Source organism: Hydra vulgaris, chromosome 15, assembly GCF_038396675.1.
Source record: "Hydra vulgaris chromosome 15, alternate assembly HydraT2T_AEP".
Lineage (NCBI taxonomy): Eukaryota > Metazoa > Cnidaria > Hydrozoa > Anthoathecata > Hydridae > Hydra > Hydra vulgaris.
The window spans coordinates 49,643,084-49,670,507 of record NC_088934.1 but is presented as its reverse complement, the minus strand read 5'-3'; the positions used below and the strand labels follow the sequence as shown (position 1 = coordinate 49,670,507).

The 27,424-nt window shown below is 28.9% G+C and overlaps 1 protein-coding gene across 1 annotated transcript; it reads left to right on the top strand.

Moving 5' to 3' along the window:
- The first annotated feature begins 514 nt into the window (after positions 1-514).
- On the top strand, positions 515-27,424 carry LOC100202458 (dolichol-phosphate mannosyltransferase subunit 1). The gene is made up of 9 exons (XM_065820593.1): positions 515-773; positions 1,119-1,218; positions 16,956-16,989; positions 17,069-17,145; positions 21,997-22,022; positions 22,811-22,906; positions 23,587-23,655; positions 27,046-27,160; positions 27,255-27,424. The coding sequence occupies exons 1-9, from the start codon at positions 673-675 to the stop codon at positions 27,357-27,359; spliced, it is 723 nt and encodes a 240-aa protein (XP_065676665.1). The 5' UTR covers positions 515-672; the 3' UTR covers positions 27,360-27,424.

The following is a 27,424-nucleotide window of genomic DNA, read 5'->3' as shown; positions in this document are numbered from 1 at the left end:
TCATTCGAAATGAACCAGTTTTATGGAACAACATTGTTTAAAATATTATTAAAATTATCTACCAAGATAATAACTTAAGTTCTTTAAAAAAAAACTAAAAAAAAAAATAATTTTTTCAATTAAAAAATAATTTTTTTAACTTTTAAAAAGTTGTTAATCAGTTCTTTATTTTATTTTGTCTTTTTATTGCTAAATATTCTTTTGTAATTTGATATATTTGATCAAGGACCAATTTCGTCCTTGATTTGATCGGTTGATTATGATGGTCGTACAAACAAAATTGAAGCATATTTTGCATCGCACCTTGGTTTAAAGGCCTACTGCTCGGTATAAGTCTTTTTAAAGGCCTCCTGTTCTGTATAACTATTTTAAACACGTTGATATGCATATACAGAACAGGACATCTGGCCCCAATTTATTTAACCTCTTGAAACTGTGAAAGTATGTAAGTTGTTATGGAAACCTAAGGTGGTTTTAAGTTATGCTTTAAAAAATGCCGCCTATTTATATTTTCATCTGCAATTGGCTTTTTTATTCGAATTACGTTATTTATATTTTTATACTAATGCATTATGATAATATAATTGTTTAGTTATCAATTTTTTATAATTTTCTAACAAATTTTATTACCGACAAATATTAATTTTACAAAGCCAACTTGTGCAATCAAAGATGGCTTTTCGGTCAAAATATACCGTATTGCTTCCAACTTATAATGAGAAGGACAACCTGCCACTTATAATTTGGTTACTTGTGAAAACATTTTCAGAAAAGTATGTTCATTTTTACGTGTGTGTACTTTATAGTGTTTATTTTATTGTATTTGCACATATTTGTCATAATTATTATTTATAAAAATTTTAATACATTAAGAGATTTGAAGTCTTCAAAAATTAAAGCGATTTAACATATTTTGCTATCAAAACTTTTAAACCGGATAAAAACATATTGTACAACTACGATAAACAATATCAATCATAGCAGTTACAATAAAAATAGCAAAATCAACAACAAATAAATTACACATTAATTTAAAAGTAAACATTTTATTGCACTAATTTGTATTTTTTAAAGTTGAACGCTAAAAACTTATTTGTGTATATATTTTTTTCTTTCAGTAATATAGACTATGAAATTATCATAGTTGATGATGGAAGTCCAGATGGAACTCAAAATGTTGCAAAACAATTAATAAGCATTTATGGGGAAAATAGAATTGTAAGTATTTTTCAAGCATTAATTATATTAATATTTAGTATAATCCTTTTTTTTTTTAATATGCAAATAGACTATTTATATTTTATGTATAATTTATTTGTGCTCTACTTATGCAACTTACAAAATTTCAAAATAGACACACTACCTAAAATTTTAACATTTATGAAACTTATGATACTATATATTGTATAATGTATACTGCAATTCTATACATAAATATTATACAATACAAATGTATATTACTATGTACAACATCTTTTTTAAACTATAAAGACTTTTTTTAATGCATAGCAACTAGATGACAAGTAAATATGTATTTTTTGCAATCAACTATGAATTTTTTTCAGGTCTGTAGTGTCCAGAAGCTCTAAGTATGTTTGTTGACTTATGATCTGCCTTAAGAAAAAAATTCCTGAGATTTAATGACTTGGAACTTATTGTTTTTAAGCCCGGAGTCCTTTTCCCGGAACTTATTGTTTTTAAGCCCGAAGTCTCATTATACCTAAAGATAATGAGACTTCGGGCTTAAAAACAAATACCAAAAATATAAAATTTTAAAAATATTTTTAGAGCCTCTGGATACCAAAAACTGGAAGAAGTAATGTCTTTGTGACTTTTAAACCTGGAGTCCTTTTTGGGACTTTGCATCCCTACTCATTATTGATGATACTATCGATACTATCTTCATTATTCATAACTATATTAGGCTCAGTTAGGCGTTTGTTTATTTGGTCATTGTGTGCTAATGTATCTGAAGAGTTATTCCTCAATATGATTGTCGTGTTTTGTCCAGCCTGTGAGATAGATGAAGCGGGTTCAGGTTTTAAATCTGGTTTTTGGTAATACCATAAGGTATTGCTTTCAGGAAATCTTAACTGTCTCCTCATCATCTCTGAAGGACTCTTTGATCTTTCTTCATTAGGTATTATTCTGTAACTTAAAAGCATTCTGCTTATATATCCATATAATAAACCTTTTTCTGGTGAATAAGCTTTTAAACCCATTTCTATTAATGTCTCTACCATTCTTTCAGCTGCTCCATTAGATTGAGGATGGTAGGGTGGGATCTTATAAGGTAAGCAACCTATTTTCTTCAGCCACTGATCCAAAGTGGTATCATGAAATTCTGCAGCATTATTGGATACCAAAACATCTGGAGCTCCATTTCTCGAAAAAACACTTTATATCATCATGGGCTGGTTTGATGAACTTCCTTCTCATTGTTTTTATTTTTTTATTTTGGTTTCAAGTCACCTTCTCAAGGCTATGAAGGCCACTACAGTCAAGGAGGCTACTTTAGTTGTGATTACAACCCTCTCTCAACTCTATAACTCGGAAATATGAACCTTGATGAACAAGGCAGCTACGCAGAGAAACATGTTGAGAGCGGTACTACCAGGGGCATGGTGGGGATCGAACTTGGAACTTCTGGCTTATGAGGCAAATGCTCTACCGCTACACCACTACCGCATTTTAGGAGGTACAATAAGATTATCATTACATACAATTCCCTTTTCAATAGTCAATTTATTCCTATTAAATTTATAAGATCTTTTTGCCACAGAGCACCTGCTCCAATTATTGTTAATTCTGGTTTTGATATCCATCTCTATCATTTTATTTTATCTGCTCAAGATTCACAATGTTTGACTCCTTTAAGTGTATAAAGTTTTCTTGGTCCTTTTCTTCATCTTGTGATAGAAAAGACAATCTCAATAATGCATCTGCATAAAGAATGTTTTCTCCTTTTTTTATAACTTATATCATAGTCAAATGCCAGGCCTTGTTAAGAAGCGTTACGCAGCTCGCATTTTGCTTGCGAAAAGGCAATTTGCCTACGCGTTCAACAGTTTTGCGCTACACAAAAACTTTTATCTTTTAGAATATTTAAATTATCTTTACATTGTCGTTAACGTGACGTTTATTCAGAAGAAATAAAGTCGTAAGTAAAAGCATTTAACCGCAATTGTAAACTAATAGATTTTTTGTTAAAGAAACAGTTTGTTTCATAATATTTTTTTGTTGTTGTTAAAAATTAGTTAAAAAAAATAAAGTGTTTTAAGTTTTATCTTAAGGATTTAAATATATAAATTCCTTTTAAACATAAAATTTATTTTTAGTCATAATAGTTTAAAAAATGCACGATTTATTTTGATGTAAATATTTTATTAATAAGATTTTTTGTTTATTGTTAATTCAATAACGTAAAGTTTTAATGAGGTTCGTTTAATTTATGAAAATAAATTATGATCACGAATATGTTATCGGTAACTGAAAAATAACAAAAAAAACTCTTTATTGTTTAAAAACATTAATAAAAAGAGTTCGCAAATTAAATAAGTAAAAATTTATTAACAGTTAATAAAATAACCAAAAACCAACTGTAAAATCATAAGAAAATAAACAAACATTATTTTATGTTCCATGAGTAATTCTATTTTCAAATTTTAGGGTACAAGTACTGACAGTTGATCTTTTTGTAAAATATTTATATTTTCAAGTCTAATAATAATAATAGTAAATTAGTCTTATTTTTATTAGAAGTAATACAAATTTGTTTGAAAGCGTAGTTTCAATCTAAAAATGTTGCAAACTGAACCTAGTTGTAGACATGCAGCCTGCTGGTTTGCATTTCTTTAAACTTTAATAAAGTTTTTCAGAAAGCAGTTTATATGATTACTCTTGGATGATTAATACAAGGGGGTGGGGGGTGTAGGAGTTTTAGTTCAGATTGAATAAACAGGAAAGAGGGGGGGGGAGGAGGAGTGGGGGGAGGAGGAGTGGGGGGAGGAGGGTCTTAATAAAAATATGGATGGGAATTTTTTACATAAAACAAATAAACAATATAATTCTATAGTGACTTGCCTTCAAATACGCATTTTCAAACAACTGCTGTATTATAATTCAATAGAATTTAGTACGCTTACATAAGTTTTATACAATGGTAGGAAACAAAGATAAGCCTAAATTTGACAAATCAAAATTTTCGATATTTTTTAAAGGTCAATGATTTTTAAAGCTTAATTACACTTAAAGCTTTTATTCTTATCATGACTGATATATATTTTTATAATAAACGTCCCCTCCGTGTTTTGAGCAATTTTTTAAAATTGGAATTAAATTGCTTTTCAAGTGTTGGTAGGGTCTCTGAACACTGTTTAACAGTAACAGTAAAATAGCTGTTTTTTTACAAAAAAACAAAAACAGCAAACAGTTGTTTTTTAAATGACTTTTTTTATTGTTTTTTTTGTTGAAATTAAAGCGACAAAAATTAAAAACTGGAACTTTTTTTATGCATTCACATAACGATTAAATTCTATTTCAATATTATTATGAGTTTTGAAACCATAAAGTTGAATATTTTGAAAATTAACAATTGCTTAGAGAAAAGTTTCTTTATTAACAATATAACAACATGTTTATTACAGCAATTTAAATGGTAATTTAATTTGATTTATTCTTCAATAACAGTTTAATAAATAGTTTAAAATATAGGATAATAAGTAACTTGAATAAATAACTTTTGTTCAGTAGTTATCATTTTTTATAAAAAAAAACTAAGCACACATGCAAGTACTAAGGAGTTCCCTATTTTAATAGTTCTTTTTTATTAATCTAGTACTAAAAGTTTCTTAAAGGTTTCTTAAGAATTTCTTTAGAGTTATAAATAGGACTTCTAGCACCAGTTCCTTATTTATATTGACTTAAAAATAAGTGCGTAGTTACTAGTTATGAATTAGTTTTTAACGGTGGGTAAAATGGCTTCTTAATATCCTTACTTTCTATTCATATTATTAGCAATGTCAATCTGGATATGCGCAACAAAACGGAAAAATCTAATTACAAAAGAGTTGCAAGGACAGTGTCAGCGTTAAAAATAATAAAATGCTCAGGAAATTCTACAACTACCTTAAAAAATCACTTAAAAAGTCATGGACTTTTTAAGTGATTTTTTAAGGTATTTGTTTATGATAAACAACTACCTTAAAAAGTAAAATGTTTAGATAAGGCAACAGAATCAATCCTACTAACAGATGAGAGAGCAAGCAAGAAAAGACAAAAAATTGTTGGCGACTTCTTTGCGCTAAATAAGCTTCAAAATATTGATTCTGATTTGGCTACAAATGGCATTTCAGTTCAAGCTATAACCAGAAATAAATACATTCGCTAGTCAATAGCTCGAAATGGATTTAAACTCCCCACTAACGAAAGTGATGTAATGAAACTTTTGATCAAAGATTTCGATGAAAAGCAAAAAAATAAAGATTGACACCATAAAATTAAAAGTAGCCAATGAAGTGAAGTTTAGCATGGCTGTCGATGAGGTTACTACTTTAAGAGGATGAAGATATTTTGGAGTTAATATTCATGATAAAACTGACAATTTCACGTATAAAACAGTTGATTCGAATTTTGGGTTCATGCAGTGCGCTTGATATGATTGAAATAATGAAACAACATCTAAATGTGTTTGAAATTTTGATCAAAAAAGATTTGGTTGCATCTACTCGTGATGCAACCAAAGAGCATCTGTAAACAAGAAATATATTCGAAATTTAGATGTTTTTGATCAATTTCGTCTTAATCATGGTATACATCTTGGAGTATGTGATACACTTTATACAAAAACACATGATATTGAAGATTTAGGCAACCCCTGTGATGGTGATAACAATGAAAATGATTCTTTTGAAGGCACCAATTTTGAATTTATAAATGATGATTGCAAAAATTATATTGACTACAATAATTAACATTAGAACTCACGCAAACTGATAAAATACATCAAATCGTTTAAAATATTTTCCAACTTCCATTCAGAACTAAACTCAGTTTTGTATTCAACACCCCATCGCTTATCTGCTGAGTATTTAAGTATCTTTACTTTAGCATATGGAACAATTTTAAGCAATGGATAATTCTTAGCAATGGTTTGAAAGTCCATCAACTGCTCTTTTTTATTACCCCCACCCTCCTTGTATTAAGGGGGCAAAATTTTAAAAGCGAGTAAAATTTTTTCCAATAATATGTATCCTAACATAAACTATATTTATTTAAATATAAGTATTTCAAACATTTTTTACATTTAGTATTTCAAAAATACAAGAGATGATAATGACTTATCTGAAAGGCATGATCTTATTTTTGTACAAAAGTTGGCACACACGGAGAATACCCTTTCAACATCAGTAGATGTGGGCTTAATTGTTAATAACGCATTATAAAGCTTTGTAAGTTTTCTGTATAGAGTAAATTCAGTTTTTAACCACCTGAAATTGTCCTGTCCAGAAGGCACTACTGGTGATTAGTAAATGGCTGGGGCTATGGCCGGGGCTAGGTTTGATAACACATAGCCATGACCAGGGCCAGGTTAATGATCAGGGCTGCATTAATATTGATAGATCCTATAAAAATGTTATCTTTAATTAAAATTTATGATATGAATTTTATTAAAAAACAATATTTTATAGGATCTATCAATTTTAATGCAGCCCCGGCCGGGTTTATGACCCGGGTTGCATTTATATTGATAGATCCTATAAAAGTATTGTTTTTAATTATAACTCATATCATAAATTTCAATAAAAAATATCAATATTAATGCAGCACTGATCATAAACTCATCCCCGGTTGCGGCTATGTGTTATCAAACCTGGCCCCGGTCATTTACTAATCACCAGTAGTGCCTTCTGGACAGGACAATTTCAGGTGGTTAAAAGCTGAATTTACTCTATACAGAAAACTTACAAAGCTTTATAATGCGTTATTAACAATTAAGCCCACATCTACTGATGTTGAAAGGGTATTCTCCGTGTGTGCCAACTTTTGTACAAAAATAAGATCATGCCTTTCAGATAAGTCATTATCATCTCTTGTATTTTTGAAATACTAAATGTAAAAAATGTTTGAAATACTTATATTTAAATAAATATAGTTTATGTTAGGATACATATTATTGGAAAAAATTTTACTCGCTTTTAAAATTTTGCCCGCTTAATACAAAGAGGGTGGGGGTAATAAAAGGATGATGGGGGGGGGGGGGATGCAAATTTCAAAAACACCTGTTAACAGTTGTTTTTGAAAATTATAAAACATTAAAACAGCTGTTTTTTCAGAAGCCCTAAGTGTCGGTGAGACCTGCACTCTATTTTTACCCTGTTTTCTAGTTGTTAGCCCTTCATGGTAAATTATTTTTTTAACATTTTAATGCAGTTTTGAAAAGCATAAAATCAAAAAAGATTGCAAAACATATTTTTTTGTTTGCTAGGGTCAGTTATGTTAATGCAAACACTATAAAAATAATAAATAATACAAATTTAGTTTCAGAATTTAAAAAAATATATATACTTAATTTTGTTGGTTACAATTTTTGTGAAATACAACAGCCTGCAAATTAAAATTTATAAAATAATTTTTTTTATTTGATCGAAAGTTTATAAGAAAACTTCAAAAATAATTGATGCAGAATCAAGTTGTCAATAGAACTGAAAATTGCCGAAAACAAAAATTGATAACAGTTAACATTAAACACTAGGTGAATGTTTGTAAGACCGATGACATATATTCTTTGTTTTGAAGTGGCATGAATTTTAACATTGATTTTAGATCTTTTACTTTTTCTTTTGAGATTTTTTTTTTTTTAAGCACCTTCGATTGCATAAACTTTATATCATTTGCTTTTTTTTTGTTTTTTTTATTATTTGAAATTTGGTGTCTGGTGTTATCGTTTAAAATATTTTCCAACTTCCATTCAGAACTAAACTCAGTTTTGTATTCAACACCCCATCGCTTATCTGCTGAGTATTTAAGTATCTTTACTTTAGCATATAGAACAATTTTAAGCAATGAATAATTCTTAGCAATGGTTTGAAAGTCCATCAACTGCTCTTTTTTAATTTGAATCAACTTGATTGGATTCTTTTAAGGTATGTATTTTAGAATTCTGACAAGGCTAATTGGACTGTAAACTTCAGCTACTTCCATATTTCTTTCAATAATACGATGTAAACTGTCTATCTCCTGGATAACACTATGTCCTTGCTCACAAAATTTTTCAATGATTGTTTTAATTTGTGGATGATTTTGCATGAAAATTTTTAAAGCAATCGTCATAAAACTATTTTGATTCTGTGGTACACAAGAGTTGCTCCATAAACAAGTTTTAGTTACCTAAAATTGATCTGCAACTATTTGATCAAATATAACAAGAAGAGCACTAGCTATATCATTTCCTGTTTGGCCACTAGTAAGTTCTGACCAGACTGCATTATAATTTTTTTTTTATATTGAGCATTGTGCAGTCAAATGAAAAACAGTCAACTTTCATTTGTAAAGTTGGAAACATTTGCTGTTGGTAGGCTGAAAACATTTTCCATATCAAAGCAAATAACACACTTGCTTTTATCATGATTACACTCTTCATTAGTTTCACCTTCGTTTTTTATGTGAATTTTATGTTCTGTTTTTTCATTTGAGTTAGGGGAAGGATTCATTTTCATACATTCACATTTATCACATCTATTTTTTTTTAGTTTATGAACTTCAATGTTAAACTCTGTGTTAAGTATTGATCTATACATACTTTTTTTTGCAGGAATAACATTGTCAGAAACACATCTTTCACAATATTTCTCATACAAAATGGTCATATTTAGATTTTCTTGAATGTACTCTTTGCTTATACTTTTGCGACAAAAGTGACTGTCAGCTCTGGGAATGCTTTGAAAATGCTTACGTACAGAACCTTTAATGTAATTTGGGACAGTTTGACTAGGTACTTTACTTCTTTTATTCTGTTGAGGTGTTCCTGTTGTTTTGTTTTTTGTTAAATGGTAATTTCTAATTCTTTTTTCTTCAATATCTAGAGTACATGGATAAGATTCTTTTCAAACACGTATTAGTTCATCAGAAACAATAAAGTAATATGAATAACTGTTTTTATTTTCAATTCTGAATTTTCAGCCAAACAAAACTTTTTTTTGTTCTCTACAATTGTAGTTTGGGAGTAAAAAAGTCGCTTTTCTTAATCATTTAAAATCCAGTCTTGTTTGTGCGTTTCTTGATCAACAATGCTAACTTTTTTACATTAAATATAACATTGTGTGTATTACATTAAATATAACATTGTGGTCTCTCTTACAGTCTTTTATAAATTTCCCCCGTTGTATTTAACTGTTTGAGGCTATGTATTGCTGACCACTCTGTCTAAGTTTTTTTCTTATTTCTTTTTTCCAGGAGTTAGAGTCTTGTTTTTGTTTGCATGTAAGATTTTTTCCAGTTCTCCTGTGTTTTCTGCCAATTTCTCTAGCATCTCTGTTTGAATCAGTTTGATTAAGGAAATCACCATTTTTATCAATATGGCGTGATTGAATAACAGAGATAAATTCAGAGTAGTTGAATTGAAAATTATGTTGTAATTGAATGTAAATATCTTGTTCCTTTAAGTTTCTAAATTATTAAATATTATATATAATATATAGGGATATGTTAAATATTATATATAATATAATATATATATAATAATAATAACAATATTAACAATTACAATATATTAAATATATAGAATTAAGTATTAAGCATCGACAAGTCTAAACAATTCGTGATTTTATAACTTAGAGAACTTTATATTTATATTCGTACCTTTGTGAGACTTCATCAGTAATTTCATAGTACGCCATTTTATTGATAACAAATAGAGTTTTAGCAGTTGTTTAACAGCGTAAACAAAGTCTTGTCTAATCTGATTGGTCAAATGACATATGGCCATGTGATAATATAAGTCATCACTTTTTTGGCCTTCTGGTTCTTTTAATATAACTCTAAGTTATATGATTTTTGTGACTAGAATCACTCAAAACACAGATTTCATCATAGAGAACATTTTTTAGTAATAAACAGACAAAAAGTTAAAACTGGATATACGGCCTCTTGGTTCTTGGCTGGCGTGTTGTTTTTTCTTGTGCCTCTTTGTCCATCCTAATTTGATGAAAAGCTCCCTTGAGATCAATTTTAGCAAAATATTTCATTCCTGCCTTTTTATGAATCTGAGAGTATGAATCTGAGCATATCTTTTGGTTAACATCTATTTTGTAATCTGCCTTTTGCGTAAATCTCCATCTATTTTTCTAACAACCACAAGTGTCACCACTTGATTCCTCCAGGAGGAAACCTTTAGAGCAAACCTTGCTGTATCATTTCATTGAGTTTATCTATTACTAGTGGTCTTATGTGAATAGGAAGAAGTCAATGTTCAAAATAAGTTGGTTTTATGCCATTTTTTAACAGTATATTTGCTTTGTAATTAATTAGACGCCCATGAACAATAGGTTCTATATTGTTAACTAATTTTGTTGCATTAACATTTAATACATTCATGCCAATTAAACCATGATTTTTTGCATAGTCTGCAACAGTAATTCATACAATATTCATTTTCGATTCAGTATACAAAGTTGCCTCAAATTTGCCTAGGACTTTAATAATTGTACCATCAAATTGTTTCAGACAGAGATAAAATTTTTGTAATGATTGTGACCTGACATCCGGTATCAACTTGCATATTTATATTGTAATCATTTATTCTTACATAAACCTCTGAGTTTGTATCATTCATGTTCAGGGAATATACACTAGCATCATTGTTCCCTATTTTTTCTACTTTTCTTTCATACTTAAAGTTTGCTTTTCATATGCTTTTAAAGTGGTTCAATTTTCCATGTTTTTTATAACTTTTCCCAAATGCTGGGCACTTCCTAGGTAGGTGTTGAAGGCCACAATATTTGCATTTTTTTTATAGATATAGTTAACTGAAGGGAGGTCTACATTGTTTTCAATGTTGCTTTGTATACTAAAAGAGAATATTTGTTCAAGTTGCCTGATAAAATCAACACATGATCCTAGTTTAGGCAACTCTCCACTCTGTAGCATTTCTAGAGCTTTAATTCTCTGATCAGAAGATTGGAGGTCATCAATCAATCTCATTTGAAATCATCTTCTGCACTTTGGCCATCTTTTCCCAATTTTTCGAAGTTGCAAAAACGTGAAGCTTCATATAATCCTTGTGCATATGGTATGATGTTTTCATTGCTTTGTTGTTTTAATGCTAAAAATCAAACTCTTTCAGCAATGATTAGTTGTTTTTGAGGTTTCAAATGGGACATAACAACAGTTTTAATATCATCAAACATCATATTTTCTAATTCTTCTGGATATACCATTAAGGAAATCTGTTTCACTACTTCAATGCCTGCTTTTGCCAGAAATAGAGCTGTTATCTCATAGCTACCGTTTATCTCATCTTTTAATTTCTTTGATTGTGCGGAAGCTGAAAAAAACAGTTCATGCTTCTGCATTGTCTAGATCATTTAAAGTCAAATCAAACCGTCATTGTTGTATCGTTAACAAAACATGACTATTAGAAAAATAACAATATATAACATCTTTTATATGTGAGCCATCTTTGTAAATTCATTATATATATTTGCCATGTATATATAAAAACACAGTTACTGTTTGTCCGCAAATAACAAAGTTTTACTTTACAATTTTCATGAAGATTGTTATTGTAGATAGAAAACAATACAGGAGCAAAGATAGAACCTTGTGGTACCCTTTAAATTACTCGAAATGAAGAAGAGTGCAGACCTTCAAGAACATGTTTAATACTGTACTTAGAAAGAAATGATTTGATAATCTCAAAAACTTTATATAAAGAAAATAATAACAGAGTGAAGACTAACTGTAGAATATTTAGAGAGGTCAAAGTGTTTTTTAGAGCTTTTAAAAATCGGAACCACTTTTTTAGCAATTTTTGATAGTTTTAATAGTTTTAATAATTTTTTACTAGTTTAGCAAAAATCGAAGAGAGTTCTGAAGAACACTTTTTTAAGACTGATGGAAATCTTGTTTGAAGCTGAACTGTAGAAGTGTTTAAATGAGAATTAACTTACGCATTGAAAGCCAGAGTAATTTGTTTAACAATGGGTTAATCTGTTTATCTGGTTAGAAATGAAGAATATGACTAGATTCAAGATTCAAGTTGGATGAAAATTTCTTTATAAATAATTCTGCCCTTTTCTCAGGAGAAGTAAATAGATCAGATCCATGAATAAGAGACTAAGTGTTAGACTTACTTTAGTTAAGGACACTGCTGAAGACTTTCCAAAAGTCTCTAGAACCTAACATCTGAGATAAGATACAAGATTTAGTAAACTGAGAATATCAGAGTTTAACATCATACAGGACTTTTTTATATTGGCTTCTTGCAATAATAAAAGGACATTTGTTCTTAAGAAAAACTGTTCTGCAAAAAAGATATGATTTAATAATGACTATTAGAAAAATAACCTATTCTATATCTAGAAAAATAACCTATTCTATACTAACTATTCAAGAGAAGATGATCAGATGGATTTGTGGTGTGACTTGATTAAGACAAGAAAAGAAAGCATAATCTTAGACAGATTTAAAAAAAAAACTTAGTATCAAACAGCATTTGTTAGAGAAGATTAAAGTGATTTAGATAGCATGTAGAGAGGTAGCAGCTTCAGGAGAAAATGAGTGGTAGAAGTAAGTAAACTTAAAGAGAGTGCCTTATGTATTGTATGAATGAGCTTTAGTTAAGAAAAGAACGTACTCTAGATTGTTTATATTAGAGAAATGATGATAATGATGATCATGATCATGATAATGATGATTATGATAATCATTTTTATCATAATGATGTTTGTATATGCATGTATATATATACAAAATATAACATGAATTTTGAGTAAAAAAAATATACTTTATATGTTTATGCAGCCCCAGTCACAAGCCCGGCCCCAGCTGTATTTTATCAAACCCACCTCTGGTCCTAGTCAAATTTCAACCCTGGTCACTAACTAAAGGACACCACAACAAGTTCCAAAAACTTGATGCAGTTTTTTTCAAAACATTTACTTTTTAATGTTTTACTTTTTACTGTTTTACTGTTAAATTTCATTCAATTATCAGCTAATGCACTGTTTTGTAGTCTCTTTTCCTGTACCGTGGTCTAGTTTAAAAAATTTTAATTTTACACATAATTTTTCATGTACATATAAATATATATATATATATATATATATATATATATATATATATATATATATATATATATATATATATATATATATATATATATATATATATATATGTATTATTTATATATATATATATATAAATATACATATAAATATATATATATAAATATACATATAAATATATATATATATATATTAGGGATATGACTTTTTTGCAACCTACTAGGCCTGTATCGTAATTCAATGAACTTTTATGTAAAAAGAACGAATAGATGTTTCATTTTGACATATTTTGAAAAAAGGTCACCCCAAAACCAAAAAATCGAATTTTCAATAGGTACACTTTTGTACAGTAAATGAATATTAAAGGCTGAAGATGTTGTAAGAGTCATACTCCTGTTGTTATTTTATTTATTTATGCAACATGTACTGTGATATAACAAAAAACATTATGTGATATATAATTATACAAGTATTACAAAATTAACAGTATCAAAGCGTCTAGTACAACAATATACATAACTGTCTGTGTCTATAGGCCTACTGTGTTTAGTACATGGGTCACATGATGCTCACGTCTCATAAAGAGTCTAGCGCTTATTACTTAGAATGAATCGAAGTTGCAGTTTGTCTTTCTTTCTGCAGGAAGCATACAGGTCTTGCATCACCTTGATTGCACGTTCAGCTATCTGATTACTTCGTGGTATGTCGATGACGGATGGCTCTTTCTTCCAGTGATTTTTGAATGACTGCAATGCCTTTTTGTAAGGCTTCAATACATCAGATAAATTCTTGAAGTCATTGTCATTGTACTTTTGACTACTAAACCAATGTTCTGCCCACTCATATGAAATGAACCTGCAAACCTTCTCCAAATTCTTTCTCGCTTCAGGCATAAGAATGAACGCCAGAATGGCGAGAATGGCTCTTGAGTTCCATCTGGCATTGCTCATATTAGGAATGTTCTGAAAGTGAATCAGAGGGAAGTTTCTTTGTTCTTCATAGAACCTAAACACTCTTGTTAAATGGTACAAAAACTTCATATCGTCTCTCCACCCTGATTTATCAAGAATTTCTACAGTTCCATTCACAAACTTATCCTTCAGTTCATCATACTTATTCAACAGTTCAGACACAAATGGGTATTCAATGTTTGGAGATTTGGTATCACCCCCAAGTTCTTCGTCCATCACCAGACGGAGAATCCTGTCTAGTACGTGATGCTGACAACCGATAAATTGTGGTATTGTGACACCCTTTAATTTAAACATACGTTGCAACTTCACAACAACTCCATTTCTCTTCCCAGTATTGACGTTTGTTGTATCAGTAATGATCATCTTAATTGAATTCCACAAATTGTATTCATCAATAAGTTTGGCAATTTTTTCAGCAACAGTTTCAGCTTTGCCATCTTTTAAACGCAGTGCATCAAGTTTCACGTCAGTTCTTTCATTCTGAAGTACAACTACCTGATATTCCTTATCATCTATTCGTTTGCCGTCAAAGTGTAAGGACCACTGTTCCATTTTAAGTTGTTGTATCATTTCTTTTTTTAATTTACCTGCCTCTTTGAATATGGACTTGTAAATTGCTGATTGACTTGGAGTTGGAATATCAATACCTTGTTGTGATAATACATTGCATATTTTAGCAGCTTTCTTTGTGGAAACTCCACTTGATGTAACCATACTTACAGCAAATTTACTTTTGTAGTGCTTTCTAGTTTTTTTCTGAGTGTCCTCATCATCGTCTTTATCACCGTCGTCGTCTTCATCATCTTCACTCTTACTTTTGCAGTTTTCAGATTCAGTACCACTGTCTGTGGTAGACAGGACTTGTGATGTGGAAGGTATTGCTGTTCCAGACTGGACTTTCCTTCTCTTGGAAGGGTGAATGGTTTCTTTACTTGCCACTTGTCCTGTTGAGTACCCCACCTGTCCTTTACTTTCTTTTTGTAGGTGGTATAGACGTTTATCTTCCGAGGATAACCACTGGCCATTCACTTTCGTGATGTCAAATAATGCATTGAGAACATCATATTTTCCACGCTTGACACATTCATCATAGACCTTCAGCACCTTCATAAGCTTTGCTCTTATCACTTGATCAGACACACGTGGAAAATTCAGTTTATTGTCCCACAATTTTGTAATTTCCTTAGAAATTTGGTCTATTCGTTCTTTTCTTCCTTTAACATATGCTCCGAGAAACTGGTATCTTCCTACGATCTGCAATTGAAGTGGTATTCTGGATTTTTCATCGAGTGAATGTTCTTCTACAGCCACGCTTCCTCTTCTTCTGTGTGACTCTTGAAATCTCACCAAATTTTTAGTCCAAGTCTTCTTGTTCTTTGTTACTGTGGTATGACTTTTCTTGTGAGACATCATATAATATTGTTACGACTTTACGGATAGCTGAGCGTAAATATCCGTTTAATAAAGTCGTTTAATTAATAAAATACTTTAACTGTATAGTAATCCAATTATAGTTCGATAATCCAGTCAATGTTGATAACAGTTCGATAATCCAGTCCGTATCCTAACGATAATGCTACAACTACTTATACTTCGTACACTTACAGCGTCTTTAGTTCGCTACAGTAGTTCCTTATTAGCTCAGTTACACGCAGAGTACTTCATAGAACTATTCACATTATCAACACTGAGCTCTGACAGCAGCTCGCTTATATAATTATTTAGAGCTTCCAGAATGTTCTACTAAGTTCTATAATCTTCTACAGTCTGTTACAGTCGTCTATATCACCGTGGTAACACAATGACGTCATCACATAACAATTCCAAGTATTTGCCGGCACACGGCCGTTTCGTTGCCATGGTAACGTGTGGCGTTATATTTATAAATTCATAACAAAATAATGAAATAAATAGAATTAAGCTGAGAATTAAGCTTAAGATTAAAACATCGGTCAAAAATGAATGTATAAAAATGGTAAATCAAATTTTTATTTTGGGGGTGACCTTTTTTTGTTGCAGAAAGCTATTTGGGCCTTTTTTCATGATTTTAGGTAAAAGTTCATCGATTTATGATACAGGAAACATTTTATTTGAAAAAAAATTAAAAAGTCATATCCCTAATATATATATATATATATATATATATATATATATATATATATATATATATATATATATATATATATATATATATATATATATATATATATATATATATATATATATATATACATACATATATACATACATACAATACATACATGAATACTTACATACACATATTTACAAACATACATGCATCGTGTTGTGCTGAATTCGTATATTCAACAATTTTTATTGTTGTTTTGATGTACATACTTCGAATGACCATTAGGGAGAACATATAGTGGAGTTTACATACATTGACTTACTGTAAAGGAGAACATGCAGTACATACATCACTGATGTTAAGGATTTGGGGAAGCAGTTTTTTGTTTTTGACTTTTTCTTTATGATTATATTATGTTCATTGCCGATGACCGAGCACCAGCAAAAAAGATGCTGATTATGCAATTTTGGAAATTGTATATATATATATATATATATATATATATATATATATATATATATATATATATATATATATATATATATATATATGTATATGTATATATATATATATATTTTTTTTTTGACATATATATTTTTTCTATTTTAGCTTTTAAAACCAAGAGCAAAAAAGCTAGGCTTAGGTGAGTTATTAAATTTTTTTGTTTTAAATACTTGCAAAACTTTTTTTTTTTAAATTAAAAATTCTTTAAAAAAATTTAGGTACTGCTTATATTCATGGGATGCAATTTGCAACAGGAGACTTTATCATTATTATGGACGCAGATTTATCACATCATGTATTTTTTTTATTTCATTTTTAATTTTGGCATTTAATCTTTTCTTAATATATAATATTTTTCTTAATATATAATATTTTGGGCAATATTAAGGATTTTATCCCAAATGCTAAAGATTTGAAGTCAAATATCGTTTTACAATTTTATCAATTACGATTTTACTACTTGACATGATGGTGAAAAATTGCATATTTAATCAAAATGAGATATGCTCTCTGAAAAATGCATTGTTTGCTCTGCACCAGAAAAAAATTATTTTGTTGATCTGTGTTATGATCAGTTTTTATGTTAAAAAAGTAATTGGTTTACAGTTTCATTTTATTATTACATTATTGTTATAACATTAGTTTATAAATTATATAAAGAATAATTTTATGTATAACATTTTGAAGTGAAACTTACTGGTCTTCTTTATTAACTCACATTGTATGATAGATCTGATTGTATGATATATGATATGTTTGGGAGAGTTTTTAGATTATTAAACCATTTTTTACTAATACTAATATTGAAGTTGTTATTGATGGGCAACGATTTCCTTTATCTCCAGTAACTTTTTTGAGTAGCAGAAGGTTCCATCTTTGATCCTGTGTCCTTCTGCATTTATGTTAATCACCTTTTAAATTTAATTTGCTGATGACACCTTTTTTAAACAAAAAACATAACTTTTTGATCATTTAGAACAGAGTGTCAATCATAAGTGTGATCTCTCTTCTGTGACAGCTTGAGACTTGCAGTGGTTGGAGAATTTTAAGCCAAACAAAGTTCAGCAAATATGTTTACCAAAGTGATACTTTGATAGCAATTGTATATACAATGACCTCATTTTTATTTTGTTTACAATAAAATAAAAAGTTCTATTTTTTAAATAAGTTTATCATTGCCTAATTAATAGGTGATCCCTAAGATATTGCTCTGGATCATTAAAGCTGATAAAACTTGACTTGTGGTTTCTATTTACCAATTTCAGATCACAGTATGACATAAAAACATGCTAAAAATAACTTTTTAAAAACAATTTAATAAATAGAATTCGTAATACTCTGGAAATTTTGGATTTCAAATTTTTTCTGTTTGCTTTAAACCTTTCGCTATGGTTTGGACACACTATGATCTCATTAGAAAAAAGTCATGTGTTGAAGTCTTTTCAAGTTTTATTGGCAGAAAAATTAATTGAAGTAGATTTGAAAATGACAGCATTGAAACAATCAGAAAAATCTGGACAGCTTCCAGGTTCACCAAAAATGTTGTCAAAACACTTGCCAATTAAAAGAAACAACAGACGATGTTGTGCAAGTTGTGCAACAAATAAAACACCCAAACAAAAACTTTGTGCAATCAGTCCCAGTTATTATTGGGCAAACACTGATTTGCACGATATAATTTGTAGTTTGTTTTTCTTATATAAATTTTTAAGAAAAAGTGCATAAAAACAACACAATACTAAAAAAGTTGTTTGTTTAGAATTTTAAAAATTTAAATTTTGGTATTATTGGTACACCTTATACAAATGATATATACACTACGGTTCATAATTATTCGAATGATATTAACTATTTTTAAAAATGCTTTAATTTAACTCTTTTTTTGCGGTTCTTTTTCATTATATGATAATTTAAAATTTAAATTTAAAACTACATACAAAATGTACCATCAATGATTGTAAACATTGGACCAATGTGTCTAAATCTTTTAAATCTTTGGTTTTAAGAGAAGATTGTTTGTCTTAAAAAGAAATCGTTGAATGTATGATAAAACAGTGTGTATTATCGACTGGTAAACATGGTGGGTGTAGTGTTCATTCATTCTCATGTTAATCGTCATTCAAATAAGCCTCATCCTTTTACTGTGACTGTTCCTAAGTGCTCCAAAAATTCTTATTCATCTAGTTTTTTTCCTCGAAAATCATTCATTTGGAAATCGCTTCCTTCATCGTGTTTTCCTGTTTCATATAATTTGCAATCTTTTAAGTCGTCTGTTAATCGTTAATTTGTTCTATAAATTTCATCTTTTCTGTTCCAATAACTTCAAACTCTAATAGTGGTTGCTTGCAGCCTAGTTGGAAGTGAAGATATTGAAAAAAAAAATCTATTTTCTCTCTCAGCTAATAATGCCTCCTATGTGATGCTTTTATTCCTTCTCGTTGGTTCCAAGTCAACCCTCATTCTACTCCACGGTTTCCACCTTCTTGTGCAGCTGCTATATGTAATCGTAATCATTTTTTCATCTTTTTTAGAAGAATAACTCTCTAGAGAGCAAATCGCTTTTTATTGTTGCATGAAATCAATGTAAAAGGTGCTGTCTGATGCTGAGCTCTATTATTCTCAGTTTGCTAAATCTCGTATCTTATCTCAGAAGTTAGGCTCTAGAGACTGTTGAAAATCTTCAACAGCGTTGTTAGCAAGGGTTAGTCTAATGTTCCATCTCTCATTCATGGGTCTGATCTTATTGCCTCTCTCAATTAGAACTTTGCAAAAAACTTTACTTCTTATTCGACTCGTAAATCTTGTCGTCATTCTCTTCCTTCCATTCTAATTAAACAGGTTAACCCATTGTTAGATATTTCACAAACATTGTTAGACATTTCACAGACAAATCACTCCAGCTTCTAATACTAAAATCGAATCTCAATTGATCTTTTTTATGGCTTGTGGTCCAGTCATAGTCTTACAAAAGTGTTTTCCAGAACTCTCTTCAATTCTCTCTAAACTATTTAATAAATGCTTGACTGAGTCTTGTTTTTCTACCTGCTGAAAAATGGCGTCTGCTGTTCAAATTTTAGAAAAGTCAGGTGAACATTTTGACCCCTCCAATTATTGTCTTCTTTCTGTTATTAGCAAGTTCTTTGAGTCTTTGATCAACAAATTTCTCACATCCCATCTTGAGTTAAATAACTTACTGTCAGACAATCAATATGGTTTTTGATCCTCTTGCTCTACGGCCGACTTGCTAACTACTATGACTGAAAGATTTTATTGTGCATTAAATGGAGGCGGAGAGACTAGATCTATTGCTCTTGACATATCTAAAACTTTCAAACAGCATGCCAAACTTTCAAAGTTTGGCATGCTGGTTTTCTCCCTAAGCTTATATGTGTATCTGAGAAAGTTTTTGAGATTATCAAATCGTTTCTTTCTAACTGCTTTATTAAAGTTCTTCTTAAAGGCCCACGCTCTTCTTCATTTCCAGTAACTTTTGGGGTACCTCAAGGTTCTATCCTTGGGCCTGTATTGTTTTCTATCTACATTAATGGTCTCTCTGATAACCTTACATCTAAAGTAGTTTTTTTTTTCTGATGACTTAACTTTATATTCCTGTCTTGACAAAAAGTCTTCTTTTTTTTTAATTGCTTAGAACAGGCAGCTGATCTTGAATCTGATCTCACTTCTGTAACAGATTAGGGCTAGCAGTGGCTTGTAAATTCTAACTCCAACAAAACTTAGTTATTTACTGCAAACATTTATTGCAATACTGTCGACATTCCTATTTTAATGAATGGCAACCCTCTCAGTCAAGTCCTCTTCTTTACTTCTTCTTGGATTATCATTTACTACTGACCTTACATGGAAAACATATACTATAGATTGCTAAATTAGTATCCGCTAAGGTTGCTTCTCTTTATTGTGCTTGCCATTTTCTTACTTCTGATTACATTATCTAGCTTTACAAATCTTTTACAGGGCAGAACTGTATGGAATATTGTTGTCATATTTGGGCTGGTTCTTCTAATGGTGCTCTTTCTCTTCTAGGCAAGGTCTAAAAACACATTGTAAACATAGTTGGAACCACTTTATCTACTAAGCTTGAGCCTCTTTCCCATCATCGTAAAGTTGCATGGTGCTCTCAAAAAAGCTATCATCTCTAGTTCCATCAACTGAAACTCATTCTTGTTTGACTTGTCGTTCAGCAAAGTTTTATTTGTTTACTGCATGCTCTAAAAACTTTTGTTCGTCTAGTTTTTATTCCGTCGAATTTTAACACTTTGGAACTCTCTCCCATCTTCATGTTTTCCTGACTCACACAACCTTCAACTTTTCAAGTCTTCTGTCAATGGTTTTCTTTCTCTATAACTCTTTTTTTTTCTTCTAGTAACTCTCAACTTAGTAGTGGTTGCTTGCAGTCTTGTTGGGAGTGAATCAGAATAAACAAAAAAACAAAAAAATTTTGATATCTAATATTAAAAATATGACCATTCGAATAATTATGGACGGTAGTGTAGGTGTACCATATTTCATTTAGCACACACACACATACACACACACGCACACTCACACACACACCTCCTTCCCCTGAATAAATTCAAACCTACCATAATTTACCTTCTACTACCTATATATAATAAAACTTTTATTCTTAAACTACTTTTAAGAATAAAAGTTTTGGTACCTTATTTGTCACAACGCTATGTTATTACCATTAATGTCACATTATTTGGTGATAAAAACTAACTAAAATTAATGTTTTTTATACATTCAATTGACGATAAGCATCTTTCTGTCATAAATACTAATGGTTAGTGCACTCAGAAAGCTGGTTACAATGCTCAACACTTTCTAAAAAATTTCAATTATTATAAACAATTTCTGTTTTTTTAAAAGTCAAGTTGAACTTTGACAATTGAAAAAAAATTGAAATACAGGAAGACTTATTTATGCTTCAGGACATTTTTTATTAGCTGCTGAATATTAAGAAATTTCTTGAAAAGATTAGAGTTAGCTTTCTAAAGATATATTGTATGATGTATATACATTTATTTGTTTTAATCTACATTTACATTTATTAATATTATTTTTTTACTTATAAATTTATATTTATAGCCAATTCATTGTATTTTATTAGTTTTTCTTTTAGCCAAAATTCATTCCAAAATTCATTGAGTAAGTGTTTCACATTTATATTATTTTACTACTTTCTAAAATTTAAACAATATCAGACATAATCATTATCAGATCATCTTTATCAGACATAAAAATATGCTTTATCAGGCATAACAATATACTTTATCAGACATAAGAATATACTTTATCAGACAAAACACATCAATTATTTTTTTTGCAAGCCTTAAATCATGTGGTTTACAGCTGTTGTGTTTTATAATATTCCAATTGAAAGGCAAAATTTACTAATCCAACACAAAAAATTAGTGGCTTACGATCAATTGATTTTTAACTTTTTTATAGATATTTTTTTGGAAATTTGTTGTTATGTAAAAAATGATTTTTTATTTCTTAATATAGTTTATAATTGTGACACATTTAATGGATTAAAAGTCATTTATTTTGCTAATAAATTTTTGCTGTTGCCTTGTAAGCTGTTAAAATCAAAAACGAAATAAGAGTTTGATTCAAATTTCATTTTTGATTGATGATTTGAATTCAAATTATTTAAACTAAAGCATCCAACATTCTAACATTACTTAATTTAAATAATAATATAAAAATTTCAACCATATGTTTTTTTTTATTGGACAAGACATAATTGGTACTCACATCATTCGTGTGCAATTAGTGGCATAATAGATTGTCTGTATTTTTGATTAAATGTTACATTTTTTTTTATTTTGTTTATGGTTGTAATCCTATTGCTGCCTCTGCATGGTAATTTAAAAAGATTTACTGAAGTTTGAATTAAATTTGAAAGTTTAAACTAAATAAACAATTTTTAGTCTGCAAGCTAAGCATAATTACGATGTTGTATCTGGTACAAGATATGCAGGTGATGGTGGTGTCTATGGTTGGGATTTTAAAAGAAAACTTATAAGGTACTACAGTTGTTGCTATGGTTACCTTTTGATTTTAAAATAAAGTTCAATAATTTCAGATAATAGTAAAAATACTTCAGTTTTAAGAATTTCTTGGTTATAATAAGTTAATTAACAAGATGAGATTTTTAATTTTATCATGCATACTTGATGAATATATTTCCTTTGGATTCAAGACTTTTTGATTACATTCATAGTTAAGGAACTTTGCTTGCATTTTAATCAAAGAGCCTCATTTTGCTTCACTCACACTTCTTAATTGAATTCCCTCGTGCATAAGACTGTTAAACTTTTTTTCTTCATAGTTTAAGTTTTAAACTTTTCAGATTTTTCAATAATTTTTTCTTATGTTTTTCAATTAAGTTTCTTGTTTTATTTTTTTTTTTTTACCAGGACTCTATTATATTTTCTTTTACATTTTGTAATAATTTTTTTTTAATTTTAATGTTATGGTTTCTACTTAATGTTACAGCTTCAACTAAATGCTAAAGTTTAAACTAAATATTCATGTTCATGTAATATATACATGCTCAAAGATATTGATATTTATTTATTTTATGCTTTTTATTTTCAACATGTTTTTGCCTCTTTTATATATATGTATTCTTTTTATCTAGTTTTTATTTGTTATGCTTGTTTAAGCAAATATTAATGACAACAACTAAATATTTTATTTTTAGTCGTGGTGCTAACTATGTCACTCAAATTCTGTTACGTCCAGGTGCATCAGATTTAACTGGAAGTTTTAGGTAAACAATAGTTTTTTAAACAATGTAAAAGATATGGATAAAATTATTATATTTTATAAAATTTCACTATTTTATAGAATGTCACTAATAGCTTCTTAGTAAAATAGCCGTATGCAGGTATACATATATTGAGTGCATACATTATCTAAGTACATACATTGTCTGAGTACATACATTGTCTAAAGGTTAGAGTTTAGCAAGAAGTATCTACCTAAAAGGGTCATACATAGATTCTTACACAATTTTTTTAGTGTAAGTTAAAAAAAAAGTTTTTAACTTACACTAAAAAAAAACTAAAATTATTCCTTTATTTTTATATATCCGTAAATATCTCTAGGTTAAAATTATTTTTTTATTTTAAATTTTAAAGATGCTCTATCGATTTTCATAAGTAACAATAAAATTAATGAAGACAGTGTTATGGAATCAAAAAAATTTGTTGGAAGATAGTAAATAATACTACAGAAACAGTAAAAAGATGAGCTTATAAGTTGAGCATACATGAATTCATTTTTGTAGGAATGTTAGACAGTATTGTACTGATAAGTCTTTTTTTAAGTTTTTGAATTATTTATAGTTATGTTTTTAAACTTTTATATAAAATCTATTCATTTTTACAATGTTTTACTCAAAACATATCAGACCTTTTTGACCTTTTTTTTTTTCTTTTTTCTTCAGCGTTGTTTGCATTGAGCTAATTTAAGGGGTTCTTTTATCTTGTACAATTTTGTTTGAGTGCACACATAGATTGTGAGGTTTTAGCTCAATCTGACAATACTCATTGATGTTTCAGTCTTTATTGTGATTTTATGGTTTTTTCTTTATAATTTGAAAATGGTTTATTCTAGAAACATGGTTCAGGTCTCATTTTGTTCCCTGGTTTAATACCTTCAAATTGTATCATATATTGCAACTTATACTTGCAACTACAACTTATAGTTTATATTGCAACTACAACTTATAGTTTAATTTGCAACTACAACTTATAGTTTCCAAGACATGCGGTAGTGGTATAGTGGTAAAGCACTCACTTCATAAGCGAGAGGTTGCGAGTTTGATCCCCACCATGTCCCTGGTAGTGCCATGTTCAACTCGTTTCTCCGTGCAGCAGCCTTGTTCATCAAGGTTCGTGTTTCAGAGTTATAGAGATTAAGAGAGGGTTATAACCACAAATAAGTAGCCTCCTCGTCTGTAGTGGTCTTCTCGGCCTTGAGGAGGTGAATTAACTAAAAAAAAATTCATTTTTTTATCAGATTTGGGAGTCTCTAGTCAAAGCAAAAATGGAATAAATAAAGTAGTAAATAATAAACAAAATTACTATTTGAAAATTAATATTATAATAGATTAATTATTCAAAAACTATTTGTAATCTTTAGAATTTATTGTTATAGAAAGTAAATTATATTATTTAAGCTTTTAGCTCTACAAATGTTGAAACATTACCCAAATTATTTATTTGTATTATTGTAGTGTTTTCAAGTAAAATATTAATCAAGTTATTTTTTGTATTATTGTAGTATGATAAGAAAAATATGAACCAAGTTATTTATTGTAGTGTAGTTAGGAAAAGAAAAATAGGAGAGAAAGTTTATCATTCAGATCAATTTTTTTGATAGTTACTAAAACAAAAACTATTTTATTTAAAATTAAAATTAAGTTGTTTAAGGTTTTGTTAAGGCGACTTTCGAAAACCTGAAGTGACTTACATGATACTAGGATGTTTGGCTTAACATTCAGCTACTACTTGCATTAGGTTTTGTGACTGATCTTCATCTTTTGTTAAACATGAAAATTAATAATTTTAAATCTAATTTTAAATATATATTTTAAGAGAATAAATTTCTTTAGTTATCTAGTGTGGTGGTAAACTCCTAGAATTGAAAAACTAATGACCTGTGATGGAAGACGTCTCAAATATATCAAGCAAAGTTTAATCAGTTTTTTATAATCATCTCTATGATGTTATTAATTTCAATTATTAATTGCTTCAAAAGACATTTAGAAATTGGAGCATTACTTATTTTATTTTTTATATTTTTGTTTTCAATTTAAAATTGGTATTTTAATTAGTTTATGTTAGACATTTTTTAAAAAGATCTTGTTGAGAAGCAGTTATTCTTCCCATTTCACATTCAAAAACCGTTCTTAACCTTATTTCCGAAAAGTGATAGTAACATGGTAAAGACAACAGTTTTTTTTTTACCATTTGCTATTCAAATAAAATACAAGCACTTATGATATGGCCAGTATTTGCAACAGTAGTCGAGGGATTCAATCTTCTAATTCTAACAATAAATAACATGCACCAATCATTTAGCACATTTAACACAGTAAAGAGGTTGATAAAGGTGGGGATAGGTTGACGTTAATTCTCATTGTTATTTTCATCATAAAATATTAATTACGTTTATGTTCATGCACATAAATATATAGCAAATGGCAGTAAGTGGTTAACCATTTAGAAAAAGATTTCAAACTATAAATATATGTTTTTGTATTTACGATGCAAATATTTTATAGAACAGTAAAAAGATTTAAAAATAAATAGAAATATACGTAACAGCATTAAATAAATACTTTAAAAAAAAAGCCTATACCTAATAAAGTAGTAAGCATTTAAGATGGCATTTTTAAAAAGACAATGGCCCTAAACATTCAACCAATTTAAAACCTGGTTCAATAAAAATCAGTTTAATTAAATGGCCAGCTAACTCACTGGACCTAAAACCTAATCGAACCGCTTAAAAGCAATTGGCGAGGCCATTTGACTGAAAGGAATTGGAATACTGATCAATTTAAACAAGTGTTACATGAAATATCTAAATTGTAAATTCAGATATGGATTGAATCAATGCCGTTTTGTATAGAAGTTATAAAAAACAAAAGAGTATGTTATCGATTTTTAATATTATTAGCCTGATTTTAAAATAATCTTATAAACTATTGGTTTTAGCAAGGTGTTAACTTTTTTTAAGTATCATCAAAAGTTTACTTTTTTAGGCAAATTATTTTACTTTTTCACGTTTTTTATTTTTTTAATTGTCTTCAAAAATAGTTTAAAAAAACTTTTTTTTATTTTTTTTTTATTTTTTACGATTTTAGTGTTTTTAAAACAGATAGGTTTCTCAATAAAAATTACATGCTGTTTCTATGATTTCTATGTGTTTTACATATGGAGTTCATATGTTGGTTTAGTTTTAGAGTGCACTGTAAATATCAATTCAACTAAGTTATAAAAATCAATCATTTCAAAAAAGTAAAAGTACAAAATAATTATAGTATTATATTTAAATTACTCGTCCCGCCCATATTTATATAATATATATAAATATTTCATAATGAAACGTGCAAATTTTCTTTGAAGACGAAATATTTACAAATAATTTTTAGACTGTACAAAAAAGATGTCTTGCTTCGATTAGTATCATCATGTGTTTCTAAAGGATACATCTTTCAGATGGAGATGATTATTAGAGCACGTCAATTCAATTATACTATTGGGGAGGTATATTATAATTTGATTATTTTTTCTAGGTAGTGACAATTTATTTTTATTTACAATTTTTTGTTTGTTTTACTTTTCATTTAATCTCCTTTAGGTACCAATTTCATTTGTTGATCGGTTCTATGGGGAATCAAAACTAGGTGGAAACGAAATATACCAGTTTGTTAAAGGACTTTTATATCTGTTTGCAACTACCTGATATTTCTTATGTTTTATATGTGTCATTTTCAAGATTTATAAAATACATATCTGATGATGCCGCAA

What these genes read in the sequence shown, in the direction of transcription:
- LOC100202458 (XM_065820593.1), top strand. Translation starts at nt 673, where the DNA reads ATGGCTTTTCGGTCAAAATATACCGTATTGCTTCCAACTTATAATGAG. An exon ending in GATTTAACTGGAAGTTTTAG is followed by an intron (nt 23,656 to 27,045) that starts GTAAACAATAGT and finishes AATAATTTTTAG; the next exon opens with ACTGTACAAAAAAGATGTCT. An exon ending in TCAATTATACTATTGGGGAG is followed by an intron (nt 27,161 to 27,254) that starts GTATATTATAAT and finishes AATCTCCTTTAG; the next exon opens with GTACCAATTTCATTTGTTGA.